This window comes from Condylura cristata, unplaced genomic scaffold (genome assembly GCF_000260355.1).
Source record: "Condylura cristata isolate star-nosed mole 26May11 unplaced genomic scaffold, ConCri1.0 scaffold00001, whole genome shotgun sequence".
NCBI classification, from domain to species: domain Eukaryota; kingdom Metazoa; phylum Chordata; class Mammalia; order Eulipotyphla; family Talpidae; genus Condylura; species Condylura cristata.
This window is the reverse complement of record NW_004567102.1, coordinates 53,921,006-53,942,110: the sequence shown is the minus strand read 5'-3', so window position 1 is coordinate 53,942,110 and position 21,105 is coordinate 53,921,006. Positions and strand designations below refer to the sequence as shown.

Sequence of the window (21,105 nt, the reverse complement as noted above, 5' to 3'; positions counted from 1 at the left end):
AAAATCATTGTCATTTTCTTCTTCCTGGTCTTCAAGAAGAGAGCTTTGCTGGAAAGCACACCCAGGGCAGCATTAACTTGCTCCATGTAAATGACTTTTGCTAAATCCTAGCTCTAAATTTTCTCAAATTTAAGTGGAGAGGAAGATGAGGTTTCCTCTAAAGTACTATCAGCACTGGATTCCTGTGATTCTGTAATACCAAGACATTTAGTATGTATTCAGTAATCACCCTCATTTGATGTAAGGCACTAAGAATACAGGAACAAGTCACACAAATCCAGTTTCTGTCCCAAGGGAATTAAGTCTTCTGGGAAAGAAAGCCAACAAAGCAATGATTTTAAGAGCCATTGCTGATTTTGTTCCCAAAAGTTACACTTCATTGAAGAGCTACTAGTTATAATAGATAACCCTGGCACAGGCACATCCAAAAAGGAGAAGACTAACAGCCAGTAACTCTTCCATGCACTTCTGTTAGCCTTTAAATGTACAATATTAGTTGACTTTCACAACCACCCTAGTAGATGAGGTGACGATCACTCCCATTTTTTCTTTTTTTAAGGGAAACTGAGATTTACAGTTAGTAACCTGGGCAAGGTCAATCTTGGTGGTAGAACTGGAACTTTCCACTGTTCCTAGTTGTCTCCAAAAGACACAACTGTAGGAAATGATGCCTGCTGAAAGGAGTAAATTCTATCACATCAATGAAAGACAAATCAGTGGTATATAGAAGCTAGTTGTATCCCAAATGCAAGAGTATTTGGAGGAGACATTCATTCATTCATTCACTCAACAAAGTTTTACTAAATGCTCCCGGATGCTTAGTTGCCAAATGGGGACTTCAGCATAGACACATGTGCATTTCTTAAAATGCCAAAAAGTAGATTTTTATCTTATTCTACAATTTTGTGTATAAATTCTAATGACATGAATGAACTTGTTAGTTGGTAGGCAGTGCTGAAGAGCATATTGGCGATTTTTAAGTTGTGAAAAGAATAGGAAGAAAATGGAGAATCCATTTGAATGGAAATAGTTCTCCTACCTATAATACACTCCTCAGTTCTTTGACTTAAATTAACTGAAATTACATTGAGAAATCTATCAAAACTCAATACTTGAAAGAGATCTCACCTTTGGATACAAACTCAGTCTATTTGAAGTCCCTTAAAATATTTTCCATCTGTTGAACAGGAGGGCTATATCACTTATTTTAGATTGTTCTAAGTTACGATAGCAGAGTCCAAATGTGTAAGTTGTCATCCTACTTCGAATAGTGCAATTTCAATCCCCAGATGGATAGAATTTAATTTTTAGCTCTTTTCAGTCTGATGCAAGCTAGAAAAATGTCTTATAAGAAGCACTTAGAGCCATGTTGTTTCCTGACCACTTTGAAATCCTTTGTGACCCCAAATTAATGTTTAGAATAATTACAGCTAAAATGACCTTTCCATTTCAACACACAAAAAAAATTGTCACTCAAGAGTTAATTAAATTCATGTGAAATGTAAGGTTGAATTCAGGATATTAGAAGAGGTAACAGATGTGGTTATGATTTGGCTTGTTTTCAGAGGTTCATTTCAGAGGAAGGTTGAGGGACAGGGCTATCTGAAGAAGCAAAAATACATAGGGGCAGCACTGCTCCCCACATGGGTAGGCATGAATCAAAAGAACCTGGATATAACTAATCTTAAGCCTATGTCCTAGGTCTAGCTCAGTTTATGCCATTACAGTAATTCTGGTGTCACAATTAATAATTTTCTAACAGAAGCTGATTGTGCTTGTATTTAAGGGTTGAAAACCATCCTAACTGGCAAATTCACATATTCAATGTGCATTCAAAGATGCACACCCCTGAAAATGCAGATCTGTTGGTTACCCTGCACCTGCCTCCTACCTCCCCACAACCTGCAGCTCCAGACACTACTGCCAGCCAACCTGTACTACTGCGCCTTCTGAAGCAATGCCCACAGGCTACAGCATGGCACCGAGGTCCCTGGCCGAGCCAGGTGGGAGAAGCAGAGGCAGGGCAATTCTGTCCTCTTCCCTCTCTACAGCATTGCGTTGGGCAGACTCTGTGCCCCCCCTCCCAAAACTTCATTACCCATGGTGCCCCCTGCTACAGCTCTAGCCTCCACCTGGGTTGGTGCAAACAACTTTCTTTGCTCCTTGGGTCTCAGAGGCTGCAGCTTTTTTTCTCCCTCCTTCCTTACTGCCCTAACCTGCCCACATTTCTGTAAATTATTCCTCAGTTCTAGACCCTTCTTTCTCATCTTTTGAATCCTCTGAAATTTATTCGGTTTCCTGCTAAGCCCCTGACTAGCTGACTGTATTAGTGACAATTGCTCTTTTGAAATTCATGACTTTTCTGGTGAGGGAACCCTTTCCAAAAGCATCTACTGCTGTCTGTGGTATTAATTCATAAATTAGTTGACTTTCATGTAAGGGAATAATGGCAAATAGATTACGCCAAATCTTTCATTTCACAATTCAGCTTCATTTGTTTTGAATCATTGCAAATCTTTCCTTATCCCCCCCCTTTTCAGCTCCAAGCTATCTAGAAAGGTCAGCCTTTAGCCTGAGCTTGGAGGTGACTCTGTGTGTTCTGCTAAAAGCACAAATGGTTGTGACTCCCATGATTAGCTTTTTTAGGCCCTGATGAGGCAGGGCTCTCTGAGTTTGAAACACTACTCCCCTCTTACAACAGGAAACTAGCCTGTAAACTCTAACCTGGATTTTAACATTTTAATTCTCAGTCATTGGAAAGTGGAAGTGTTGTGAACTATTTTAAGAATCTATTACCTTTGCTTTACATTAGAAAGTCACAACTAGAACAAATAAGCACCCTAAACACTCTCCAATAACATAGGTAGCCTAGTACATACAGCTTTACCGTGCTTAAATGAATTCATTTGTAGAAATCTTATCAAGTAGCCATGCAAACATTTGAGAGCTATCAGAAAGTATGTGTGCTCTAGTGGAGAGAGAAGCACAGACATGTGAAAGCCTTCCACGTGGGATGAGGCAACTGCTAGTTGTAAAATGAAAAACAAAGGAAGAACAATTTAAGTAAGAATGTTCTTATGCTTATTTTTTTTAACTGTGTGTAATAATGGTACATAAAGTGAATAACAAGGAAGTTAGGGAAATTATACACCATCTATTGTCAAGACCACATTAGTCACTTCCTAGAGATGATGTTTTTGAGACCTTACCAGGTCTAGACATGGAATTCCAGGATGCAGCCAACCTAAGTGGGATCTTTTTGTTCTTTCATTTCTTTTGTCTTTCTCTGATGCCGTATTTCACTATACATGATATCTTCTGGGTTCATCTAAGCTATTGCAAGTGCAGAATTTCATACTTTTGTAATAGTTGAGCAGTGTTACATTGTGTTTATATGCCACAGCTTCTTCATTCAGTCATCTGTCGATGAACACATAGGTTCATTCCAGCTCATGGCTATTGTGAATAGTGCTGCGATAAACATGGTGGAATACATATGTGTGCATTTGAATTAGTGTTCTACATTTTTCAGGTAAATCTCCAGAAATGGGAAAGCTGGATTGTGTAGAATTTCTATTTCTAAGAGGACACAAGCATGCCCTTCTCCATATCTTCTTCAAAAATTGTTTCTTGACTTTGGAATGGTCGTATCATTTTATAGGTATGAGGTAATTTGTTATTTTGATTGGTATTTCTCTTATAATAAGAGATAATGAACATTTTTTCATGACTACTAGCCATCCATGTATCTTCTTTGGAAAAATATATGCTCGGGTCTTCTACACACTTTTTAATCAGGTTGTTTGTTTTCTTCTTGTTGTTTTTGATTTTTATCAGTTCTTTATGTATTTTGGATATAACTCTTTATCAGATATATGGTGTGTAAATATCTTCTCCCATTCAGTAGGGTGTCTTTTCAATAACGAACATTTCTTTTGCTACAGTTTTTAGGTGATGTAGTTCCATTTGTTTATTTTTGCTTTTCAAATGGGTAAAAGTCATATTTCTATTTATAGTTTTCTTTGTATGCATATATCCCTATACAGTGTACTACAAGTATTATTTTGCATGTTTTAATGCATTCTAAATAGTATACTATTTCTATGCAGCAATTGGGTTTTCTTCCTCAATATTATCTTTAAAAGATTCATTCATGATTAGAGATTGTGACTTGTAATATTTGCCAAGTTGCTGTCCAAAGGTTTTCACAATTTTCTCTTACTTGGCTCACTCTTTATATATCTAAATCCATTTTTTCAATTAATATATTTCCAGTATCTATTTGCTAATCACTATGATAGCAGATGAGGATACAAAGATAAGTAAGACACTGTTTTCAAGGAACTCAGTGATTTCAGAGAGGCAGGTGGTAAAATTAAAAGTTACAATAGCATGTCGCATGAGCTTAATGAGGCTATGTGTAAAGTGCCATGCATAGAGGAAACAACTGAGATCAAAGAAGATGGGGGTAGGAAAAGGCACCCAGTGAACAGTATGTGCAAAGTCAGAGTGGATAAGAAAAAGTGGTGTATTAGGCAGGGGAAAGAAAACAGGTGATTTAACTAACTAGAGAGAGAGATTAGGGTTAGTTTGTAAAAGAGAAGCCTATAAGTCATGCAAAGGAATTTTGTTTACTGGAGTAGGCAATGAATAAAAAACCACTGGGAGGTCAGATGCAGAAAATAGTATGATAAGGTCTTTTAAGTTACTTCTAATAGTAAAGAATGGGCTGGAATGAAGAAAGTCTCACAACAAAGAGAGCAAAGTAGAAGTAATTATAATAATCTAAGGAAAAAAGTATCAAGATCCTGAACTAAAGAGTGGCTTGGGACACAAGGAAGAATCAATCTTAGTAAATAACTCAGAAGTAGAGTGTAAATTCTTCAGGGTAACAACATAAAGGGGTATTGGGAGGTGGGAGCGATTTAGTCCAGATGGAGGCAGTGAAGGGTGCATTGTATGTAGCAAATTTAAAAATAATAATAAAACTTAATAATCCTCAGCCTGCTTTTTATTATCACCATGTGCCAACATTTCTGAACAATGTCAATGACATAATTCTCCTCCCCGAAAATCTTTTGTTGTCTAAATTCTAAGCAGTTGCTGTAGTTACTATTGCGTTTGAATAATATAACAAACATGCAAGCTTCAAATTAGCACATTCCAGTTACTTAACTGTTAATAAACATTGGCCTCTACAAAGAAATTATTTTGGGTACTTCAAGTCCTACACTTCACCCCAACACAGAGGTTTTACTTCAGAGGATAACAGTTCAGAATTGTGCAACTTCACTTTAAACTTGAGACTAGAACCTCTGTTATACTTCATCTACCTGCATTTAAACTGTAGATTTGAAATAAAAAATAGCAAAGGAGTGTGAGAAGGAAGAGACAGAGCTCATGTACTTATACTGTAGAGTGCACTCTTTTGGAAACATTTTCAAAAATGACTTTAATGCAAAAAATATATTAACATAATTTGATTTTCTGTAGCCTGTAACATCGACCCAGATAGATAAATATCAGTAGATTGAGGAGAGAGTATAAGCTCTCCTCAAAAATATCAGTAGATTGAGGAGAGAGTATAAGCTCAGCATGGAACACATTTACCTCTGCACTTTTAGAAATGGGTAGATTGTCTAACAGACATTGGAAAACACAAGTGTGGCTTGAAAGAGCAAACTCAAGGACATAGACCTGGTAATCACCAGCTGCAGAATGAGTAGGAAACTGTGGGAGATGTTGATATCATAAAATGTGTACACAAGGAATGTAGATAGAAAAGAGGGAAAGGGCCTCCCTGGTGGCACGAGGGATTAAAGTACAGCATTATGCAGCTATCCACAGCCGCGGCAGCAGGAGTTCTATCTCCAGCCAGGGAGCTGACCCACACGGTGCAACAGATGCATCTCACCCGCTGCTCCCCTCAGAAGTCTGTTTTAGCAGATATGCCTGTCTGTTCCCCACTCTTCCTCTGATGACTCCTCCACCCTCCACACCTCTGGCCTGTACCCCAGTTAATGTATGCATGAATAAATAAATCTTTAAAAAGAAAAGAGGGAGAAGGAGATTACCCTGGAAAAGACCAACAATCTAGGGATAATAGAAGATGCTCTACCTCGACCTCACTCCAGCCCTCCCACATAATTACTGAAAAAGATAAATTGGAGAAAAACCTGAAAGGATAGTTGACTTGGCAATTGAGAGGAAAGAGAATTGTACTCCACCTTTCCCCACTCCTGTGGGAGCCCAAAGATGAATAATATGTGAGAGAAGGAATCTAGGTAAGGGAACAGGGCCTGCAGGCCACCGGTGTGGGGGTGAACAGATAATGATGAGTACAGATAAGGGCGAGTACAAGTAAGGGTGAGTATCCTAAGAAGAGGTGGACTTCCTGCTCTGAGGTTAGCAGAGGGCATTAGGATGAGTCAATGTAAAAGTAAACCTTGAGATGGAGAAGAGAAATAACAGATTTTCCATCCAGTGGCTTCTGTTTTTCAATGAAAGAGGAGACAAGCTTATTGGAGGACTTGAGGCCAGGAAGGTTTGGAAAGCATTTCTCTTTTCCTGCTACTTCATAATAGCATTTCTTTGGTGAGCATAAACCCATGATGCAAAGGAAAAAGGAAAAGAAAGATATATTTTACCAGTCATTTGCTTCTTGAGTTATCCAGAGTGAGAATAGCACTGAAGTGCACAGGGGCACCTCAAGACAGAAACAGGTACAGAGAATAGAAATCAGTGAAACACCCCAACCAGAGAATCCACCCAATGAAGCACTGCTGCCTTCCCTGTGAACACTGAAGGGAAGACATCAAACGTTTATAGACAATTAAACCTCCAACCTCTTGTAAAAAGAATAGGTAATTTAGTCAGACATTTGCAGGACTGTAGGTCATTAAATAGTAATGATCAAATTGGAATGTCTATAAAAAGCACTCAGCTCAGTGTGCAGTGCCTGCTAATAAATATTAGCTGTTCTTATTCAGAAAGACTCAGTTGGAGAATAGAGATGTCTGTTATCTCACCACTCTGATCCTGGCTAAGTGATTCAGGAGTCATATAAAAATCCCCCAAATGCCTGCAACTCTGCAGTCATTTTTCTCCCCTTTCTTCTAGCTAGGCCTTGTACTCCTCACTCTCTTCCTTTCTTGGAAATGTGTCCAGAGCATTTGCCCCAGTAAATTAAATAGAACTGAGTCAGTTTTCAGATATTAAAAAAAAAATTCTGGCAGAGTCTATGTTGTGTAACCATCACTCAGAAAGCGCATAGAGAAAAGAACAAGCCGGTTACATGAGGTGACGTGAGGAGGGATCCCGAGCAGAAAACCAGATGTTAGCAGGAGATATTTTTCAGGAAATCTAAAGGGAAAAAGGTACCACTGAAACTCCATTATGTTACGTAAGTAGCGATCCCTACCATCAATGAGCAGTCCCAAAGTGTTTGAAGTAACTTTTCAAGTAGAAAAGTAAAGAAATATTCATCAGTATTAATGAACTAAATCGTCCCAATCCAACTCTTCAAAATAAAGTTTTTATGGCTGTAGGGCTCTAAATTTTGTTGTTTGTTTCTTTTATACTAAAAGGAGTTAACCTGGCCCTCCCTGGTGGCACAGTGGGTTGAAACAGCACTGTGAGGTTGGCTAAGGCGGCACTTCAGTGTGAGTTCTATCCCTATCCTGCAGGTTACACACATGGCGCTGGAGAACTCTCCAGTATCGCCCGCTGCTCCCCTCAGCATTGTAATTTGTCCATCTGCCTGTTCCACTCCCTTTTCTGTCTCTGGTGAGTCCTCTCACCGCCCCTATTTGTCAGGCCTGTACCCCAGTACTGTATGCATAAATAAACAAGTCTTTAAAAAGAAGAAGTGCTTAATTATTTTTTAAAAAAGAGTTATTTACTTTAAAAATATGGTAAATACTTTTACAGTCAAGTTCTGTTGGTAGTAAAATCCAAATAAGCATTTGGTCAAATGCAAGGGCAGGAAGAGTCTGCAATCTGTGAGTGAGGCATCGTTTCCAAGCCCACGAGAATACACACAGAATCAAAGAATTTTGAGTGTGATGTAAATGTAAGTTTTGAGTTTCATGTAAATAACATGATAAATAATCTCTCCAGTCATAAATATCAAAGAACCTGACTTAACCATGGTCAAGAGAGCTCAGAAATGCTGGGAACCTAAATCATGGTGTTAGTGATTAATTTGAGATCTGGAGTGTTTTTGCAAGCTGGCCAAGGGCTGGTAGACATGAGTACTAAGCAATAAACACAGTATAGCTCTAAGACCCAACCAAGAGAAACCAGCACCATAGTTTGATTTGACCGATGCCCTTGTGTTACTATGCCAATCAGAAGAAATACCTTTGAATTGGATAAGCCTTTAAGGAATGTTGAAACCACTTTCCTAATCAAACTATGGTGAAATCACTGTCAAAAAACTAAAAATTAACTTCATCTATTGAAATGTGGGGAATTTCGATTACGCAAACAAGAGTTTAGAGGCCCAGGGGAGGATAAATGGGTAATTCTCTCCATATTCAAGCAGTTAATCAAGATGCCAACTTCAGCTAACACACTGCATAAGGCATTTATTTTAGCATTTTGGTTATAGCTTTACATATCAACAGTCAGTACATGCTATGCCCTACTGGAGAAAAATATACTCAAACATTGTCAATGACTTAATCTGATACTGTTTTCCATCCCAGATACTTTCGCTTAGACTCAGAAAAAAATGGCCTATGAGAGGCCTATCCATGTAACAAATTCTTCTATTCTCAAAAGTCATTTCTTCCCAGCCAGAGTTAAATTTACACTTTTAGTAGAATAAATTGAACTATTTGTCCACACTGAAGGTTTTTGAATTCTGACTTATTCTTAAATCTGCCCAGGTTTTAAACAGATGAAATTCAGCATTAGGCAGGACCCATCACCAGAGTGCTGGCACAAAGGTTTAACTACTAAGTTAACATAATATTAAATTTTAAGGTGACTGTTATCATTTACTAAAATAAAAGGTGGAATACACTAAACTAAAACTAAAGCTAACATCATTGTTGCCTGGAAACAGGAAGAAAAAAATGATTCATTATATAATTATATATCTTAAAATCCAAACAATGTGGGCTGTTAAAATTGAGGAATACTAATTTGGAAGGTAGCATTGACTCTGTAAACAATAAATTTAAAGAGGTTTTTGGTTGGATTTATGCTTTATGCTTTCCACATTGAACCTCAGTAATTAATGCAAAAGTTGTTGACTCAAAATCCTAGAGGTCTATTTCAAAAAACAAGGTCAGAGCTGTATCCTGGGCAATGAGTAAGTCAACAATGCCAGATTCTGAGTGTGAAATCTTCTCCTAGAGTTGGCATTTTTCAGCCATTCCTCCCTAAGTGCACCTGATCTTTTCTAAACTTGATGTAACATGAAGACTTCATTTTGCACCAGTCCCATCTAGGCAATGCCTGTCTGCACTGTGTTAAGAAAGGTTGGAAACCAAATCTAGGCCTAGCAGAGAGTAGAAGTAGATTAGCAGTATAAGCCATTGTTTTCTACCAGCACATACAGTATGCCTCAGATTTCTTACCCTGCTCCAAACCACTCAAATCACAGGCATTCATTTAGCACTTGATAAGAACAACTAACTGTGAAAGATGCTATGAAACAGTTTTTCCAAACTTGGCCACACATTGAAATCTGGAACACTCATAATTTTCACCAAATCTGAAGCTACTCTGAAGTGCAAAATTCACAGATTTTTTTGTTTTGCTTAGTTTGTTTTTCTGTATTGTGATAATATTGTTTTTATTTTTTTTTTAATTAGTCAATTTAGCCAGTGCCTTGAGGGACATAGCACATTTAGCCACTGCCATATTCAAAATGATTTATTTATCTAAGGAAAAATCTTAATTTCCTTTGTTTTCTTCAGATGCAGGAATACCTAAAAGATTTTCAGTAAGATCAATTTAAAACATCTTTACTGAAACTTGATTCGCAGTAAGGACAGTCCTTACTGTGGTGGATGGTACAAGTACTTCCTGGGCCCATCTTACAGACACCCTGCCACCACAGCGTGGTTTTCTTCTCTAAACCCACCTCAAGTCTCACCCCCAATTATTGGAATTCATAGAAACAGAAACCAGAATAGATTACAGGTTGACGGGGGGATATGGGAAATGGGGAGATGTCAGCTAAAAAGTATAAACTTTCAGTTTGCAAGATGAATTCAAGTTTTGAGGATCAACTGTACAGCTTGGTGATCATAATTAATAATACCGTTTTATGTACTTGAAAGTTACTAAGAGACTAGGTGTTCAATGTTCTCACTACAAAAAAAGAAATGGTAATTATGTGACATGATGTGGGTGTTAATGCTATGGTGTTAATCATTTTGGCACTAAGTATATCAGATCAACACATTGTACATCTTAAACTTACACCATGTACAGCTATGGAGAATAAGTCATTAATTAAAAATAAATCAATGTTTAAAGAAATATTTATTTATTTATTTATTTATTTTTAAAGATTTATTTATTTGTACATACAGAACTGGGGTACAGGCCAGAGACTTACTGAGGGTGAGAGGATTCACCAGAGACAGAGTAGGGAGCAGAACAGGCAGATCAACGAAGTACACTGATGAGGGGAGCAGTGGGCGGGTCAGGAGAGGTCTGCCACGCCATTTGGATCTCCTCTGGGGCAGGTGGGGATAGAACTCATGCGGAAGTGGCTTAAGCTTCTTTGTGCCGTGCTTTAACCTGCTGCGCCACCAGGGAGGGCCGAAATATTTATTTTTTTAATGACAGATTCTTTAGCTTCACCATCAGAGCCACTGAACCAGTAGTTTCCCAGAAGTCTAGAACATAGTCAAAGAGCTGGGAAACCACTTTTTGGGAGGTTACAAAGATAATTAGTAATAAACTCCTTTATACCCTTTTGCTTTTCTCTTACAATCTAAACCCTCCTAATGTCAAGCTGCAAGATGTCACATATTAATGCATTATCAAATCAATTTTATGTGCCATTACCAGGATATTTTTATAAACAGATTAAAGAGGTTTAAGGTAAATTACATAGAGTAAGACTAATCAATGTTTTGTTAGTTCAGTTCTATATCAGATGATAGATGTAGAGATAGGTAGGTAGAGATAGATTATAGATGGATCAGGCAGATGCCAGTAGATATCCCTAATCATCTATGCAATGTATCACAATGAAAACATGTTGATTTTACTTTGGAACAAAAATCAAAAACTTGAAATTAGATGGAGTAAGTTAAGTGTTTCCTACTACAATTTTTGTACCATTTCCACTCCTTTGATTCCTTGTGGAAAGTGAGAAAAAAAGGTTCACAGTGAACTGCAAACTTACCATGATAAATTACAAATTGGTCTCCTCTTGGTCTTAATTTCTCTCACTTAGACAGTTTCATTTCTCATTGGTAAATGTCATTTTTTTTTTTTTTTTCATTAAGCTTCTCCTAATGGAATATAGTAAACTTTAGTTGCAGGATCCAAATTGGTGGTGTTATTACACTGTGAATGATATCTAGTTATTCTTTCTTTACTGAGAGAGAGAGAGAAAAAAAAAGAGGAAATGGATTTGCATAGTAGTCAGCAAGACCTCAGTCAGACATGAAAAAATTTCCTGGAATCCTGGATTGTATGGACTACAATATGTCAATGGGAAGCATGATGGGAAATCTACTCTGTTCTTTTGTGGAAACAACCCAGATTCTTATCTGTCTAGAATTCTTTAGACATAACCCTGTCTGATAAGCAGTCTGATAAGCAGGGAGTGGACTTCTAGAACTATACAGCCAGCCCTCTGTTTCTGTGGGTTCTACATCCAGGGATTTCCACCAGCCTCAGATAAAAACACATACTCTGTAGTGCTGTGCAAAATGGCTTAACATCACCACAAGCCACATGGCATCCTTGGGTCTAAATACCCCAACACTAGAATGTAGAAAAAAATAATGTGTTCCTCACAGAGTTACAAGGGTAAATGAAATATATGAACAGCACCCACTCAGGATATGACACCTCGATTTCCTTACTTCTTCCTTTAAAATTTTAAGATCTGGAAAAAGATACACATTTTTAAGAGCCCAAATTCACGGAAGCCACAGATCTAAATTACCCTTAGAGCTGGCAAAATTCCTGAAAACTTAAGTCTGTATTTGTAGGGAACATGACTCAAGTCCTCCTCCTAAATAATAACTGTGGTGTTTTACTTTGGATAGGAGAAAACTACTTGCTCCCTTGCTGTTAACTAAAAACTCCTGCTCTCCCTTATAACAGTGGGACATGTTAAGTAAATATGTCCCAAGTCTCCTGAAAGGGGGAAAATTATGTAAGAAGGAGAAAGGAATATACATAAGCCGTTACTAGGAAGCAGTATGAACAGTTCATTTTAGTATGTTTTGTAAAGAATATTTTGGTTAGCTTAATAATCATATCCTTAAAGTCCTCTCAGAAACTATTGATTAAAAATGATCTTTTCAATAATGGACCTGCTTTCTGTTGTGTCTGTTTCAGAAATGTGGCCCTGGGCTCTTCCGTGCCCACTCAGGAGACTGCTTGCCCTGCAGCTGTAATGGTAACTCCAACCAGTGCTTGGATGGCTCCGGATTCTGTGTGGTAGGTTGAGGCACCTGTCAACTTTTCACATATCGCATTGGGCCTTTGCCTCTAAAGTGAGGATGAAATAATTCTTCTTGGGCATAGGACTATAGACTGCTATTCAAGCACTCTTAGTTACCCTTCACCCTTTCCTGTAAATCACCCCAAAAAACTATTGCTACTTAGGGTCGTAAGTGGCCAGCCCCCAAGAGTATGTCTGAATAGGCAAGCCTCTTGGGGGTACCCGCATCCCCTCCCTGCAGGCAGCTGGTTTCCTGCTGTAGGCCAATGGTGATAGGTTTGAAAATAATACACAAGGAGGAAACCATCCATCCAAATTCCTCTGTAATAGTATAGTTTGCCATATGTTTGGCTTCACTCCACATAAACCAGGAGAATGAAACAATTGTTTCATAGCCTAGTTTACAACTTATGACAGATCTATCGATCAAAATTAGTAAAGAGAGAATGAAAGGAAAATAGGTTTGAACCACTAAACTAATAAAAAATGGAAGCTTTGGCCTTGTGTTCTTTGTAATTCTGTGTTCAAACCCCCAGACCTTTTTTTCCTCCGTAACTGAAATGAGTTTCCCAAGACTATTTCTCAGTGAAATATGACAAAGACTTATGAAGAAACAGAAAAGCCTTCTAGCAAAAAAAATAAATAAATACAAAATAAGAAAGCACTTGCATATTGCCCATTTTCACTGACTGGTTTAAAAACCTAGTGAAAATTGGTATTGAGATATTCCTATCAGAATGGCTTCAGTAGAAGTTAGAGGGGGCATTTTTCAGGCCTCTGCCCTGTGGTCATATTTTTCTTTATGAGCTATAAGACCTAGCTGGAAAATTATATTCCTCAGTTTCCTATGAGGTAAACAAGGCTCTCTGAAACTGCAAAAGTTTTTTGTAGAGACTGCAAGAATACTTAATTAAGTATACCTCAAAATTAGCATAATAGTCCCTATTAAAGAGATCATTTTGGTCATAAGTGGTCTCCAAGATGCATGCACATGTAAAGTATTTTCTGTGTGCTTACATTAAGATGCAAATTAGAGCATTTTCATCTCTTTTAAACCCAGCAGTTGCATTTTTTCCCTAGGGACTGAGAGAATTAAATAGCAAACACTAAATATTGCTATTGCTTTTTATTGTTTATTTTGATCTGGAGTTTGTTATCCCTTCCCCCACCTTCTTAAATAGCCATCACATCCAGGATGTCCTCCGTAGCAGCGTAGGCACCCACAGCTGCCAAAGTCTACCCCTTTCTAATTCTTCCATCTCCGGTTTCCTGTTATTTTAATCCTGTGACATTTGAAAAGAAAATTCTATGGATGCACTTGAACTAATAATGTATACCTTTGATAACTTGACCAATTAAAGTCCTTCTGTTATTTTGTTTATTAAAATGTAAGACAATAGGTACTGACAAGCCCATCAGCTGCTGTTAGGCAAAAAGATGGAAAACCAGATAAATTAAAGGGGGATGAAAGGCCTTCCGGCTAGTTGTCTAAAAAGACAAATGACAAAACTGCCCTTATCAGGATAAGAGGTCAAAGTGAGTTTCTGAGAGGGAGAATCATCATGTGGTTCTTTCAAGATCTCCTGGGATGTAGGAGATTTTAGTAAAAGTTTGGAGAGGGGCTGGGTATAGATATTTATATGTACACCCAGAGAAGTTGTGAATTTTCTTGCAATGAATGTATCCAAAAAAGAAAATCCTAAAAGACAAAATAATCATCCTACTCATCCCAAGAAGGTTCCCCAACCGAACTCTACCCACATGGAAATACCTTTTTTTTTCTATGATTAAATAATTTATGTGAAATGTAAACAAACAATGATACATGGATATATGTCATACATAAAATTCAGAGCAAAATGTACCTACAATCCTATCTCTATGCATAAATCTATTTCATACATTTAATTTTTAAAGATAATAAGAATATAACTTATATTTAATTAAGGGTAAATGAGGGAGAAGAAATAAAAACTTGATACCAACATAATGTTTTGTCATATTGCCTATGGTGGGTGTCAAACTGGAATCAACTTCATCTTTTTCTGTTTCCTTTGGCATCCCTTTGTGGCCTACTGGTCAAGCAAGGCTGGTGTCTCAGCTCAGACCCTGCTAACCCAGCTCATTTCAGTTCTCAGGAAGCCAGAGAAAAAGCAGTGACTTTACATGAACACATTATTTAACTTACTGTGGGAACTGTAGTTTTAACCAGTTCTTACATTTTCCCCACCTTCCAGAAGCAACCAAAATAAAGGGCTCTCCTTTATTTCATTTTGCTTTTATTTTGAAGTATTTAGTGCCTCTTTCTTGTCCTTCCCAATTGTTCTTGTCCTTCCCAATTGTTCTTCCTCCATTGAACATTTAAATTCAATATTCTTGTATTTCCAAGTGTATTTGACAATAAAATACAGAGCAGACAAAATTATGCTGCTAATTTAAACATATCAAAAAAGCATAAAAAAAAGCATAAATATCTTCACAAAAGGAGCACTAACTCTTCAAATGCAGTTCTCTTTTGATTAAGGATTGATTTATCTATTGACTTCATTTGTCTAAAAGCATTTTTTTAAATGCTACATCTATGCCAAAAACTGTTCTAAGTTCAAGTGTTCTGGACTCAATTCCTATGTAGGAGGGATCTTGTCTATGCATCCGTGGAATCCTCAGACACCAGCACGGTCCTACAATAAACTCAGCCTCTAACTCACTAGGTCCACAACTCAGAATTAGTGAAAAGGAAGAGATGCAGAGCATGGAGAAAGAATCTGGGCCGTCCATGGACTCTGTTAACAGATCACTCCCCCAACTCCTCCATGAATTCACCAACCAGGAGCTCACTGAACCCTGTCCTTTTGGGGTTTTGTGGAGACTTCATTAGCTAGCCATTAAATTGTTAGTTATTGGTAACTGATGCTGGAGTTCAGGAGGACTGGGCTAAAAGATCCATCCCGCTAGGCCTGTTGGTTCTTTTGGCAACCAGCCCCCATCCTTAGATGCCTTCCTCAGACTTCTCATTAAAATTACAAAAGACAGGCCCTCCCTGGTGGCGCAGTGGGTTAAAGCACAGCACTGAGAATCTGAAGCCACTTCCGCATGAGTTCGATTCCCGCCTGCCCCGGTGGTGACCAAATGGCGAGGCAGACCTCTCCTGACCCGCCCGCTGCTCCCCTCAGCAGTGTGCTTCGTCGATCTGGCTGTTCTGTGCCCCACTCTGTCTCTGGTGAATCCTCTCACCCTCTGAATCTCTGGCCTGTACCCCAGTTCTGTATGAATAAATAAATAAATCTTTAAAAAAAAAAAAATTACAAAAGACAGCCCTCGCTGGTGGCACAGCTGGTTAAAGCACAGCACAAAGAAGCTTAAGCCACTTCCTCATGAGTTCGATTCCCCACCTGCTCCGGTGGTGACCAAATGGCGAGGCAGACCTCTCCTGACCCGCCCGCTGCTCCCCTCAGCAGTGTGCTTCGTCGATCTGGCTGTTCTGTGCCCCACTCTGTCTCTGGTGAATCCTCTCACCCTCTGAATCTCTGGCCTGTACCCCAGTTCTGTACGAATAAATAAATAAATCTTAAAAAAAAATTACAAAAGACACTTCATGATCTCATAACTTAGAGAAATTCAGTGTTTTAGTTCTGTGTTAGAAGCAGGGTCAAAGACTAAATATTTATTTCTTATGATCACATAGACTCCGGGTCGAATGACTCCCTCTGTGTAGCTTAAGGGTCTTGGGAATGGAGCCACCTACTTGAAAATGTTCATGGACACCACCAATGTAATGAAGCGCAAGCTATGGGGGCTATGATTGTTTTCTTTAAATAAAGATTTATTTATGCATACAGAACTGGGGTACAGGCCAGAGGTGCAGGGGCAGTAGAAGGATTCACCAGAGACAGAATAGGGAGCAGAATAGGTAGACTGACTTAAGTACACTGCTGAGGGGAGCAGCAGGACAGGAGATGTCTGCTCCAGACATCTCCAGACAGATGTCTGCTCCACCATGTGGATTCCCTCACTGGCTGGAGATTGAACTTGTGCTGAAGCTGCTGTGGCTAGATTTGTGGAGTTTCAGCTTAACCTATTGCCACCAGAGAGGGCCAAGTGCTATGACTGTTTTAAAAACACACAGACAAACTAATCTGCTCAGTGACAATTGAATATAAAATTTAAAAGATATCAAGATCTTTGCTGGCATTTTAGAGGAAAAAAAAATCCAAATATAAATAAGAAGATTCAGAAAGAAATGAGAAAAAATATTATTAAAATCTAGAGAGAAACCCATCAAACTGTTATGAATATATAGCTGGCTGATGAAGCATGGTTAGTTTTTTTCTTTTTCTTTTCTTTTAGAATATATCTGACCAACTTTTCTACAATTTCTTGTAGTAATTTTACCATGAAAAAGATGTCAATATTCAGATGGACTTCTGCCCCTCCAAAACACAATGAAGAAAAATAATCAAACCTATCAAGCATGTTATTAATAAGCATTAATTTAAAATAATTTTATTAATAAAAGCCTAAATAAAACTCCGTTCACAAAAGGAAATATTATTATTGCTCTAATTTCTACAGACACAATATTTTCTCATGATTTTCACACTCTCCTTTATTATCTGTGTAAATGAGAAGGCAACTAATGTAAATCCCTGTTAGACAAAGTATGTGAGATTGATAAACCAGTAAACTACTAGGTGTCCAAGAGCAAAATGAAATTGAGCTTCAGAGTCTTCTTTCTCCTGCTTTACAAATAACTATAAAATTGGTGATTGGATCTAGTGCATTATTCTCACATTAATATTTTGATGGCTTTCTAAACTATTGGAAATGGGAAAACCCAGACTTGAGTCCCTGCTAGGTCAAGTATTGAAACAAAGTCAGAAAACATTTTCTTAACTACTGACCAAAATTTCAGAATGCATTTTTCATGTTTACATAGAGTTAGTTTTATTTAAAAAAAAATAATAATAACAATAAGCTCAGGCAGTTAGTTTTATTTTAAAAAAAAATAAAAATAATAAGCTCAGACTTCTGGATGTCATTTTTGCTTACTTTTTTTTTTTTAAATGGAAAAGCATTGAAGGTACAAAGATATTTGCAACCTTAAAGTAAAAGATATTAAGAGTTAGAAAAAACCTTACAAGCTCTGTAGCCTACATCCTCATTTCACAGATAGGGCAAAGAGAACTGGAAAGGTTGTGTGATTTGTTCAAAAAAGTTGATTGGCTAAGAAAAGGACCAGCTAGGAAACTTTACCCTTGTCTGCCCACCTCCTAGAATGTGTATGAATGCCTTTTAGAGAATTTCATAACAAACGTTAATAAGCACAAAAACAAGCCTAACATCTTACACTGGCTTGCTTTCTCCTGCACAGATGGCCTTCATTCAACAAGGACTCGGGCAGATTTGACACCAGCCCTGCCAGATGGCTTATGGCATAGCTGCCTCCTGGTCGCTGGGCAAAGGCTCATTGGTTTTCCCAAGGTTGAAAGATTGCCACCAATTTTGAGCTGACTTTGGATACATGCTTATTTCCTTTACTTTTGCCACATTGTGATATACTAATTCACCCTTTCCTGCATTTTCTTTCATTTTTTTTTTTTTAACAGATATTTACCAAAGGTTGACTTGGGACAAGACGGTAGTAAGAACTGTGAGGAAATATGTTAACATCTGTTGTCATCATATGTTATTTTTCAATGCCTCACTGATCTGTGAGTTAGTATGATTTTGTCCTAAATTTGTACTCTGCTAGCATAATTCTATTTAGGAATCAAAGATAGCTAATCAGATACCCAGAGTGCTCATCTAGGAATAGTTTATTGCTCACATCAAGTTTCCTCCCTTCTGACTGTGTGGTGTACTTCATCTCAAGCTCACTTTGGTAATAAAATGGTCTATCACCTTCTAAGGCAGTACTTGTAAAACTCTTTTGGGAAAGAACCTTTTCTCTTACACATTGGAGACGCAATATAATAATGGAAGTAGCAGCCAACCCTGCCTGAGTTTGAATCTTTCTAAGCAGGAGAATCAGCCTATTTTGTGCTTTTCTTCCAATCATATTCATAACAAATGGAAAAATCATACAAATAAGCAAGCTTATTGTTTCTTATATTTCACTATGCAAGATATGAGCCCATTAGTAAAATATTCTTTACCTATCTCTACTCCACTTATGCTTCCATCGGACACACTATGCTCCTTTGAGCCCAGAAGTTCTTAAATTGTTCCCTTATTTAGGATAAGCAGCAGGGGAGGTTGGTTTTTGTTTGTCTGTTTTTTTGTTTTTTTCTGTTTCATTTTTATTCCAAGTTAATAAGCTGATGCCTCTAAAACATCGAGAGTTTGATCATCATGGTTATCATTTTAAGTTGAAATGAGTAACTGATGAATAATTGCCTCTTCACACAAACCCTGAAGAGTATCCCCAGAGTGCTAATGTACGCACAAAGTCTAGGATAAAAATCACCTGCCATTGTCCATACTTCCTAGTTAGGAGGCCATACGAACCTTTGTGATGCCAACCCCAGTGCATACCATCTCTTCTGTTAGGTCTGCCATCTCCTATGACTAAGGTATTGCTTGGTACTCATTTGCTGCCTATGAAATTTCTTTCATGTCCTTTTGTCTTATAGCACTGCCAGCGGAACACCACTGGAGAGCACTGTGAAAAATGTCTAAATGGTTATATTGCAGATTCTATCAGGGGTGCACCCCGGATCTGTCAGCCATGCCCCTGCCCTCTGCCCCACGTGGCCAAGTAAGTCCTGAAGGAAGGTACTCTTTATTGCCTCCCCCATCTCTTCTTTTGTTCCCCTTTCAGGAGTTCTAAGGTTTTTCCACAGTCACAACTGAGCAGCTGATGCAAGATAAGGCCAGAAAAGATGCAATTTCAGAAAACCTTAAGCATTTGCTCTTCACAATATATTGGGGTGATCCTAAGGTTAATGAAGTCTCACAGGTCTTATAAACAAAACTAATTTCATCTTTCTTGACTTTTCTTTGAGTTGGAGAAATCATGATTGATAATGTCAACACACTTGTTATAATCCAGTATTTCTAATAGTAGCTTTTATTCTGTCATTTTGTGTTCATTTTTCTACATATGGCAGCTTTTCAACAAGAATTAGAATACCTATAAATAGAATATATGCTTAGTCCAATCAGCTCATGGAAGACTTCAAGAAAACTAATTCTCACCTATGACAATAGTTTGACCTGAATAAGAAATTAAAACAGTGACTTACATCTTAATGGAAACAATGGAATTGTTATCAGGTGCATAACTATGTATAAATCCAGTGGTCAACTCATTAGTAGTCATTGTATTGGTTAACAGTTGTGGAACTTGGTGTAGTAGTATATGGTTTCCAAATATCAACTAGTTTTCCAGTTTTCTGACACATACTGGATTCCTACAATCAAGTCAATGCTGATACTACCTTATTTCATAGGTTAAGGGCTCAGTCAGACTTCAGACACCAGACACAAATTGGAGTCTGCTAACTACAAATTCAGAGGCTCCCTCAAGGCTGCCTCAGAGTCTGTAGAATGACTCAGAGAAGTCAAGAAAGCACTATATTTACAATTGTCATTTTGTCATAACGGATGCAACACAAAGCTAGACTAAATGAACTCTGCATAGGACAGAGTATCAGAGGAGATTGGAGCGAGGGGGCGTCTGTACACTCACTCAGGATACACCATCCTCTCAACAGCCAATGTGTTCACCAGCCCAGAAGCTCTCCAAATATTATTGTTTAAGATTTTTTAATTGAAATTTTATTACATAGGCACAATAATTAACATCCTTCTCTCCAGCCCCTCATCCCCCCCCCCGCCCTGAAATGGAAAGAGGAATGGGGTTGAAATGGGGTTGAATATTCTAGCTCTCTAGAATCATCCACATGCTTGGACCCTCTAGCAGAGCAATTCCCATCTTAAAGTTTTTAAGGGACCTATCAAGAGTCCCTTTATTAGTATAAACTCAAGTATGATTGGAAAGGACTCATTAGGAATAACAAAAAATTGCTTTATCACTCTGAAAATTCCAAGGAACTTTGTGCCAGAAAGTGGGAAAAAATGCCCAGGTATGTACATTTTTTTGTTATACCACTAGTGGAAAAAGAAAGGAAACCAGGATCATATCTCTGCTTTTACACATAATAGCTGTGTGGTCTCAGACAAGATAATTTTTTTTAAGATTTTTTTTTCCATAGAGAACTGGGGTACAAACCAGAGGTGCAGGGGTAGTGAGAGGTTTCACCAGAGACAGAATAGGGCACAGAACACGCAGATCATCGAAGTACACTGCTGAGGGGAGCAGCGGGCAGGTCAGGAGAGGTCTGCCTCACCATGTGGATTATCTCCAGGATCGAACTGGCACTGAAGCAGCTGTGGCTAGCTTGCAGTGCTGAGTTCTAACCCATTGAGCCACCAGGGAGGGCCTCAGACCCTAC

General features: G+C 38.2%; 1 protein-coding gene across 2 annotated transcripts in view; it reads left to right on the top strand.

Moving 5' to 3' along the window:
- The window catches only part of LAMA4 (laminin, alpha 4), a 124,769-nt gene that overhangs the window by 21,539 nt on the left and 82,125 nt on the right, over nucleotides 1–21,105 (top strand). For both annotated transcript variants that reach the window (XM_004673783.2, XM_004673784.2), the window contains exons 3-4: nucleotides 12,544–12,645; nucleotides 19,282–19,406. In XM_004673783.2, the coding sequence (XP_004673840.1) occupies nucleotides 12,544–12,645; nucleotides 19,282–19,406 (227 nt within the window). The remainder of the gene's footprint in view (nucleotides 1–12,543; nucleotides 12,646–19,281; nucleotides 19,407–21,105) is intronic.